The 9,673-nt window shown below is 45.9% G+C and overlaps 1 protein-coding gene across 1 annotated transcript; it reads left to right on the top strand.

Annotated features, from left to right (window-relative positions):
- Positions 1-2,824: 2,824 nt before the first annotated feature.
- Positions 2,825-6,021, top strand: LOC140376982 (transmembrane 4 L6 family member 1). Its single transcript, XM_072462215.1, has 5 exons — positions 2,825-3,007; positions 3,098-3,166; positions 5,136-5,290; positions 5,450-5,642; positions 5,904-6,021. The coding sequence occupies exons 1-5, from the start codon at positions 2,831-2,833 to the stop codon at positions 5,922-5,924; spliced, it is 615 nt and encodes a 204-aa protein (XP_072318316.1). The 5' UTR covers positions 2,825-2,830; the 3' UTR covers positions 5,925-6,021.
- Positions 6,022-9,673: the final 3,652 nt, after the last annotated feature.

Here is a 9,673-nt window from a genome sequence, read left to right as displayed (position 1 = left end):
GGGACCAACCCCCCCATTTTTCACCCAGTGAACATTGACGAAAAGTCACAAAAATTTGCACACTTCTAAAAATCGTGCCTCTCTACATTCTGGCTATTTCCCTTTTCTAAAATAAAAAAAATTGGCGCGTCAGCGCCCCCAAATGTACCAAAAATGCATTGAGGGATGGGAAATGACCCAAAAAAAATCTGATCGTAGAATCATGAAATTTGGCGCAGAGGTAGATGGTGACAAGAGAAGTAAAATATATTATCACGGCAACGCCGTCCGCCCAACCAAACGTCAGCCATATTGCTTCAAAAATGGCTAAACATGACTTCGGAGTTTTTCCAAATGTCGTACTTTTACGAACTCCTCCCAGGGCGTTGGCCCTAAAAAGCTGAAATTTGGTGAAAATGCTACTGAGGAGTGGGACATCAAAAGTTATCCAAATTACATTGATACCTCTCACGGTCTCTGTGCGGCGAAGCCGCAAACTGTAGCTAGAATTTCAGAAATCTCCCATATTTAAAATTTCTGCCATTTGCGCAGATAAAGTCCGAATTGCGTCAAATTAGAATCAGTTGTTAAACTCTTTGCCCTAAACCTACTTGAAGTGAAATAAATTTATTTGGCGCCACAGCGCCCCCTACAGATTTTATATGGAGGTTGAATGTTTAGTTTTGCGAAATTATCTGAAATTTGACACACAACTCAATTTTGGCATCCCCATCAAAAAAGGCAGTGAGACCCATGTCATAATTGTTATGGCGTTGCCGTAGCGATGACCAAAACCTCCCATGTTATTCCAATGGGGAAATCGCCAGAACATGTTTACACTTTAGACTTTCACAAACTCCTCCCAGGGCGTCAGCCCTATTAACCTGAAATTTGGTGAGACTCATCTTCAGGGGTGGACCATCAAAAGGTATCCACATTTTTATTCAAAGAGTCACGGTGTCTGTGCGGCAAAGCCGCACATTTTGCCAAGAATTCAAAATAAAATTGCTTTTTGATGGTAAAACAAAGGGGAGAAGATGTGACAGCGTCACAGATTCAGCAGTAGGCGTAATAAAAGGACAATTGGGGCGCGTTAGCGCCCCCTCCTCTTGCGGCGTGGCGGCGGCGTAGCGACGGCCGATCATTGCCGCTTGCGGCTATATTTTTACATATTTCATTATCTGGAGCCCCATTGGCTGCTGCCGTTGACCTACTTAAGAGAATAAATGTATCATTTCAAAATACATCTTCATCATGATAATTGGGTCAGCATTTGCAGCGCTTTGAATCTAAGTTAATAAAGCACCTGAAGGATCCTCATCAGTCTAAAGGGACCCTCACTGGGGCCCTCACGTTGCCCTCACTGGGGCCCTCACGTTGCCCTCACGGGGCCCTCACGTTGTCCTCACGGGGCCCTCACGTTGCCCTCACTGGGGCCCTCACGTTGTCCTCACGGGGCGCTCACGTTGCCCTCACTGGGGCCCTCACGTTGCCCTCACGGGGCCCTCACGTTGTCCTCACGGGGCCCTCACGTTGTCCTCACGGGGCGCTCACGTTGCCCTCACTGGGGCCCTCACGTTGCCCTCACGGGGCCCTCACGTTGTCCTCACGGGGCCCTCACGTTGTCCTCATGGGGCCCTCACGTTGCCCTCACGGGGCCCTCACTGTTTAAACTGAAAACAGTAAATGTCAGATAAATTGGGTGAAATGACAATAAAAAACATCTCAAATGAACTGAAAGGTTTGGACTCTGGAACTGGAAGAAATTGATGCAGACGTCGTTCAGTCCTGGTTCAGTCCTGGTTTAGTTCAGTCCTGGTTTAGTTCAGTCCTGGTTTAGTTCAGTCCTGGTTTAGTTCAGTCCTGGTTTAGTTCAGTCCTGGTTTAGTGCACTTCCTTATTTGGTGCTTGTTATAAATGGAGCAGAACTTCCTCCTCGTCTCATCTCGTTCTCTTCTGCTTCACGGTGAGTACAAACCTTTATTTATGAAAGAAAAAAACAAAACTACATTTCCCATGAGTCATTGCTGTCATTATACATCTAATTTAGACAGTGTATTTTAAAAAGGAGGATTTAAGCTCAGCTTAAGTCATTATAACACTTGGTGGCTCATGTGGTAGAGCTGTCAGGCTTTAACAGGAGGGTTTGTGGTTCAGTCCTTGAGCAGGACACTTTACCTGTGTTTGACCAGAACTCTGAGGTCAGCCTGAGCCAAACAAACAATAAATACAATTCTATATGATATTGTGACTCGAGAACATTGTTTATTCACCTTATTATGCAGATGTGATGTTGTGTTTGTTTGTTTGTTTGTTTGTTTGTTGCAGATGTGATGTTGTTGTCTTTGTTCGTTTGTTCCAGATGTGATGTTGTTGTGTTTGTTTGTTCCAGATGTGATGTTGTTGTCTTTGTTTGTTTGTTGCAGATGTGATGTTGTTGTGTTTGTTTGTTCCAGATGTGATGTTGTTGTGTTTGTTTGTTCCAGATGTGATGTTGTTGTGTTTGTTTGTTTGTTGCAGATGTAATGTTGTTGTGTTGTTTGTTCCAGATGTGATGTTGTTGTCTTTGTTTGTTTGTTTGTTTGTTGCAGATGTGATGTCGTTGTGTTTGTTTGTTGCAGATGTGATGTTGTTGTGTTTGTTTGTTGCAGATGTGATGTTGTTGTGTTTGTTTGTTCCAGATGTGATGTTGTTGTCTTTGTTTGTTTGTTTGTTTGTTTGTTGCAGATGTGATGTTGTTGTGTTCATTTGTTCCAGATGTGATGTTGTTGTGTTTGTTTGTTCCAGATGTGATGTTGTTGTGTTTGTTTGTTTGTTGCAGATGTGATGTTGTCTTGTTTGTTTGTTCCAGATGTGCGTGTCCAGGTGTCTGTGCTGTGTGGGCGTGGCTCTGGTTGCCCTGGCGATTGTCTGCCTCCTGTCCAACCTCTTCCTGCTTTTCCCAAACATGGACACGCGCTTCCTGCTGGAGGGTCATGTGACCAGGGAGGCGCTGTGGTGCACGGGACTGTGGGGGTCCGGACTCATGGTGAGAACCAGGAACTATCACAGAACCAGGAGCTATGTCCAGCAGAGGGCGCAGTGGGCGTTCTGAGCATGTTTCCTGTTTGTCCTTTAGGTGCTGCTCGGGGCCCGGTCTTTCCTCATGTCCAGTCGAACTACAGGCTGCTGCGCCTTCAGGAGCCAGGTCAGACCACAGCGCCCCCTACTGCACCACACAGTCTCTACACACAACCACAGCGCCCCCTACTGCACCACACAGTCTCTACACACAACCACAGCGCCCCCTACTGCACCACACAGTCTCTACACACAACCACAGCGCCCCCTACTGCACCACACAGGCTGTAACTACCATGGTTTTTCTCCGTCTAAAAAAGGACATCACGCTCCATACTGATGTTTGTGTCCAGTCAGGTTTAATTGTAGATTTGAAACTTTGACACTTTGACACCATGACACCGTGAAAACTAAACAAAAACAGAAAATGCATCAGCAATAATGAATTACAAAAGAGTATATATACATAAGCATATTTACCGTGTTCGCCAACATGTGACCATTGGTAGTTAAGTGGTTTTCTGGCAGACGCTTGTCTTTTTCTTTTCTCTAGCCAGTCTTTTCTTTTACCGTTCTGTTTCACGGCTTCTCTCCCTCTATCTCTCTCTCGGTCTCTATTTATACTTCCGGGGCGACGCCCGTGGTCACATGATGACTTACACTGGTAAATATTAAATTAAATAAATAAACAAATAAATAACAAAACAACCACAATGATGCCTGAGCCAACTTGGCGAGAAAACTCCCATGAAAATAAAAATGCTTGAGAATACTGACAAATAGTGTCAGCTACACAGGCTCTACACACAACCACAGCGCCCCCTACTGCACCACACAGGCTCTACACAACCACAGCGCCCCCTACTGCACCACACAGGCTCTACACAACCACAGCGCCCCCTACTGCACCACACAGTCTCTACACACAACCACAGCGCCTCCTACTACACCACACAGTCTCTACACACAACCACAGCGCCCCCTACTGCACCACACAGGCTCTACACAACCACAGCGCCCCCTACTGCACCACACAGGCTCTACACAACCACAGCGCCCCCTACTGCACCACACAGTCTCTACACACAACCACAGCGCCCCCTACTGCACCACACAGGCTCTACACACAACCACAGCGCCTCCTACTACACCGCACAGGCTCTACACACAACCACAGCGCCCCCTACTGCACCACACAGGCTCTACACAACCACAGCGCCCCCCTCTGCTCCACACAGGCTCAACACACAACCACAGCGCCCCCTACTGCACCACACAGGGTCTACACACAACCACAGCGCCTCCTACTACACCACACAGTCTCTACACACAACCACAGCGCCTCCTACTACACTGCACAGGCTCTACACACAACCACAGCGCCTCCTACTGCACCACACAGGCTCTACACACAACCACAGCGCCCCCTACTGCACCACACAGGCTCTACACAACCACAGCGCCTCCTACTGCACCACACAGGCTCTACACACAACCACAGCGCCCCCTACTACACCGCACAGTCTCTACACACAACCACAGCGCCTCCTACTACACCGCACAGTCTCTACACACGTGAACAGCGCCCCCTACTGCACCACACAGGGTCTACACACAACCACAGCGCCTCCTACTACACCGCACAGGCTCTACACACAACCACAGCGCCTCCTACTGCACCACACAGTCTCTACACACAACCACAGCGCCTCCTACTACACCGCACAAGCTCTACACACAACCACAGCGCCCCCTACTGCACCACACAGGCTCTACACACAACCACAGCGCCTCCTACTGCACCACACAGTCTCTACACACAACCACAGCGCCTCCTACTACACCGCACAAGCTCTACACACAACCACAGCGCCCCCTACTGCACCACACAGGCTCTACACACAACCACAGCGCCTCCTACTGCACCACACAGACTGTACACACGTGAACAGCGCCCCCTACTGCACCACACAGGGTCTACACACGTGAACAGCGCCCCCTACTGCACCACACAGGCTCTACACACGTGAACAGCGCCCCCTACTGTTCCACACAGGCTCTACACATGTGAACAGGGCCCCCTTGTGTCTCCTCAGATGGTGTCTCTGGTCCTGGTCTCGCTCGTTTGTTCGGCCGCTGCAGGTTTCTCGTGTTTGGTCGCTGTCACAGGTTTGGTCAAGGGGCCAATGTGTCTCTACAACTCCAGCTCAGGGCCCACCTGGGGGGTCCCTCTGCAGCCCACAGCAGACCGGTGAGTCCTGTTTTAGTCCTGTTTTAGTCCTGTTTTAGTCCTGTTTTAGTCCTGGTTTTTTCCTGTTTCTAGTTTAACTTCAATCCTGGCTTAGTGCTAGTTCAGTTCTGGTCTAACCCTGGTCCTGTCCTGGTCTAACCCTGGTCCTGTCCCCTTCAGAGACCCCGGGTACCTGTGGAACAGTTCCCTCTGGTCTGGGGTCTGTTTGGAGCCTCAGTCTGTGGTCCAGTGGAACCTGGTCTGGTTCGGCCTTCAGTCCGGGGCTAGTCTGGTCCAGACTCTGCTCTGTGCCGCAAACGTCCTGAACGCTCTCATCGGACTGGTCCTGGGGCGAGGACTGCACACCAACAAGGTCTGAGGCCTTTAGCACGAGTTTGAGGACTAGATTAGTACTGCATTGTAGTCTTCTAGGTTAAACCTGGTTTAGTCCTGGTTTAGTCCTAGTTTAGTCCTGGTTCTGTCCTAGTTTAGTCCTAGTTTAGTCTTGATCACGTCCTGGTTCTGTCCTGGTCTAGTTCTTATTTAGTCCTGGTTTAGTCCTGGTTTAGTCCTAGTTTAGTCCTGGTTTAGTCCTAGTTTAGTCCTGGTCTAATCGTGGGTTTCTTTCTTTCAGGTCGGTCCATCTAAAGTCTGAGTTTGTCGTCGTGGAAACTGATCCAAACTGCACTGAAGCACTTTATGAACTTATTTATTATTTTATTTCATTTAAACTATAAATATGATCTATTCTAAACCTGAACTCGTTTTATTTCCTCATTTACCACCAGAGGTCAGCGCTAGTGAAAAGTCTTGTTTCCTGTTTACCTGTTTGTTTACCTATGTGTTTACCTGTTTGTTTCCTGTTTACATGTGTGTTTACAGTTTTACCTCATGCTACGTGGAAATGTGTAGCACGGATATATTTGTGTACTTTTATGTATATTCATTCTTTGTCCCACATATATTCAGGATGTTGTTGTGACACGTGTAAAGGCAGAAAATGATAAAGTTAATATTTTATTAGTTGAAATTATCGTGATAAATCAGTCAAAAACACATGAGCTGCCATCAAACGGAATAAACACTAAAGTATTTACAATCATGAATGAGTCAAATGTTAATTATTCAACCTGTTGTTATTATTATTATTAGGCCCGAGCGCCACAAGCTGGCGAGAGGCCTATTAATCTCGTAAGGCCGTGCGAAGCACGGCTGCGAAAGTGCGCACGTAGTGGGCGAGCGCGAAGCGCTCGCCCACTTCCAAACACTCACTAACGCACTCCTTCACTCATGCACGCCCCGTGCATACTAATTACTAGTAGGAAAATGGAACATTACCGTTGTAAATGGGCGAAGCCCGTGCAAAAGTGCGCACTAAACGAGCACTTTACATTGAGATGACGACCGCGAAGCGGTCGTCATCCCCATATAAAGCACTCATTTGCGCTAAGTACCTTTCGAATACGTTCCCCATCTCTTGCATGTTCCGTGCATATAAGCATGTAATGCAAAAATTGAACATTATTACTGTATAGAGGGCCAAAAACACAAAGTGGGCGGAGCCCACTCAAAATTAACGAAAGTACCCGTCAGTGACCAGGGACCCACACCATGAGGTAGGAAAGCGCGAGCGCTTTCCGAAAATGTATAGTTTATGACATTTGAAAAATGGGAAACATTGTTTTCGCATCGGAATATTATTCTTTTTCTTTCTTCTTCTTCTTCTTCTTCTCGGGACCAACCCCCCTATTTTTCACCCAGTGAACATTGACGAAAAGTCACAAAAATGTTCACACCTCTAAAAATCGTGCGTCTCTACATTCTGGCTATTTCCCTTTTCTAAAATAAAAAAATTGGCGCGTCAGCGCCCCCAAATGTACCAAAAATGCATTGAGAGATGGGAAATGACCCAAAAAAAATCTGATCGTAGAATCATGAAATTTGGCGCAGAGGTAGATGGTGACAAGAGAAGTAAAAAATATTATTACGGCAACGCCGTCCGCCCAACCAAATGTCGGCCATATTGCTTCAAAAATGGCTAAACATGACTTCGGAGTTTTTCCAAACGTCGTACTTTTACGAACTCCTCCCAGGGCGTTGGCCCTAAAAAGCTGAAATTTGGTGAAAATGCTACTGAGGAGTGGGACATCAAAAGTTATCCAAATTACATTGATACCTGTCACGGTCTCTGTGCGGCGAAGCCGCAAACTGTAGCTAGAATTTCAGAAATCTCCCATATTTAAAATTTCTGCCGTTTGCGCAGATAAAGTCCGAATTGCGTCAAATTAGAATCAGTTGTTAAACTCTTTGCCCTAAACCTACTTGAAGTGAAATAAATTCATTTGGCGCCACAGCGCCCCCTACAGATTTTATATGGAGGTTAAATGTTTAGTTTTGCGAAATTATATGAAATTTGACACACAACTCAATTTTAGCATCCCCATCAAAAAAGTCAATGAGACCCATGTCATAATTGTTAAGGCGTTGCCGTAACGATGACCGAAACCTTTCATGTTATTCCAATGGGGAAATCGCCAGAACATGTTTACACTTTAGACTTTCACAAACTCCTCCCAGGGCGTCAGCCCTATTAACCTGAAATTTGGTGAGACTCATCTTCAGGGGTGGACCATCAAAAGTTATCCACATTTTCATTCAAAGAGTCACGGTGTCTGTGCGGCAAAGCCGCACATTTTGCCAAGAATTCAAAATAAAATAGCTTTTTGATGGTAAAACAAAGGGGAGAAGATGTGACAGCGTCACAGATTCAGCAGTAGGCGTAATAAAAGGACAATTGGGGCGCGTTAGCGCCCCCTCCTCTTGCGGCGTGGCGGCGGTGTGGCGGCGGCGTGGCGAGGGCCGATCATTGCCGCTTGCGGCTATATTTTTTATTATTTTTCTTGTTCTTCTGCTTTTTGATCTCTAATTTGACCCCCTGAACATGCTCAAAAACTCACCAAACTTTGCCCAAAATTCAGAATCGGCGAAAAATTAGATTTTTTCTGGGCCATTTTTTTTTTTGTTAAAAAATGGCGCGACAGCGCCACCGACAAAAGTCAAAATACATTGCGCCTATGGGAGACGCCCCGAGGTCAACTTTGGCGTAAAGCTACGAAATTCGGGACACGCATTCCTCTCGTGAGGACAAAAAAAAATATTATTGTGGCCACGCCCCCAGACTTACCCTATGGCCGCCATCTTCCTTTGAGAATGAAAACAAGCTGAGTTAGCCATTTTGTTTACGTCAAACTTTGACGAACTCCTCCTAGGGCGTTTTGCCCACCAACTTCAAAATCGGCAGACGTCCTCTGGACAAGTGGGGCATCTAAAGTTATCAAATTTTTTGAGATACCTTTTACGGTCTGTGTGCGGCGCAGCCGCAAAGTTGGACAACTTATTTTGGAATATAGCAGATCTAAAAATTGCTCCCATTTGATCAAAACCAGTCCGATTAGGACCAAATTTGACTCAGTTGTTAAACTTTCTAGTTTGGACCAGTTTAGGCTGACAAAATTGAAATGGCCGCGATAGCGCCCCCTACAGAGTGACCTTTAAATTAACATTGAAGGTCAAAAATTAGTTTTACCAAAATTGTCTAAACTTTACCCAAAATTCTATTTTGCCGTCCTGATCACAAAAGCCAATCACAAAAATGCCTAAATTTTTACGGCGTAGTCGTAGCGATGACAGAAACCTCCCATGTTATCCTTATGGGAAAACCACAAAAATCTCTCAAATTACCACATTTTTATGTTTTACACTTTAACGAAGTCCTCCTAGTGCGTTTTGCCCACCAACCTCAAAATCGGTGTACGTCCTCTAGACAAGTGGTGCATCTAAAGTTATCCAAATTTTAAGGATAACTTTTACGGTCTCTGTGCGACGGAGGCGCAAACGTTTCCCAGAATTCTGACTATTTGGCCTTCAGAGTGGCCTATAAACAATGAGAGTTTTTCCAAATGACATGACATTTTGCACTAAATTCTAATTTTCCATCCTGATCATACAAGTATGAGAGCCAAAGTCATATTTTGTACGGCGTAACCGTAGCGATGACAGAAACATCTCATGTTATCCTTATGGGAAAATCGCAAAATCGCTCAAATCACCACATTTTTACACTTCACACTTTAACAAACTCCTCCTAGGGCGATTGTCCGATCAAACTCATATTTGGGGAAAATCATCTACACAAACGGGGCATCAAAAGTTATCCATATTTTGATTTTAAGTGGTACGGTCTCTGTGCCGTGGAGCTGCAAATATATGTCAGAAATGGGAAAAACGCCAAATACTTGAAATGTTCACATTTACGCTTCACACTTTAACAAACTCCTCCTAGTGCGTTTGGCCCACCGATCTCAAAATCGGTGTATCTCCTCTAGACAAGTGGGGCATCTAAAG

Source organism: Eucyclogobius newberryi, unplaced genomic scaffold (assembly GCF_026437365.1).
Source record: "Eucyclogobius newberryi isolate DKJ021-1_F unplaced genomic scaffold, fEucNew1.0.hap1 SCAF_10, whole genome shotgun sequence".
NCBI lineage: Eukaryota > Metazoa > Chordata > Actinopteri > Gobiiformes > Gobiidae > Eucyclogobius > Eucyclogobius newberryi.
Note: the sequence above shows the minus strand (reverse complement) of the source record. Positions and strands in the feature narration are given on the sequence as shown.

Excerpts from the sequence above, each read along its gene's own strand:
- LOC140376982 (XM_072462215.1), top strand. The coding sequence starts at position 2,831 with ATGTGCGTGTCCAGGTGTCTGTGCTGTGTGGGCGTGGCTCTGGTTGCC. Across the intron at positions 3,008-3,097 it reads TGTGGGGGTCCGGACTCATG|GTGCTGCTCGGGGCCCGGTC; the intron begins GTGAGAACCAGG and ends TTTGTCCTTTAG. Across the intron at positions 5,643-5,903 it reads GAGGACTGCACACCAACAAG|GTCGGTCCATCTAAAGTCTG; the intron begins GTCTGAGGCCTT and ends TCTTTCTTTCAG.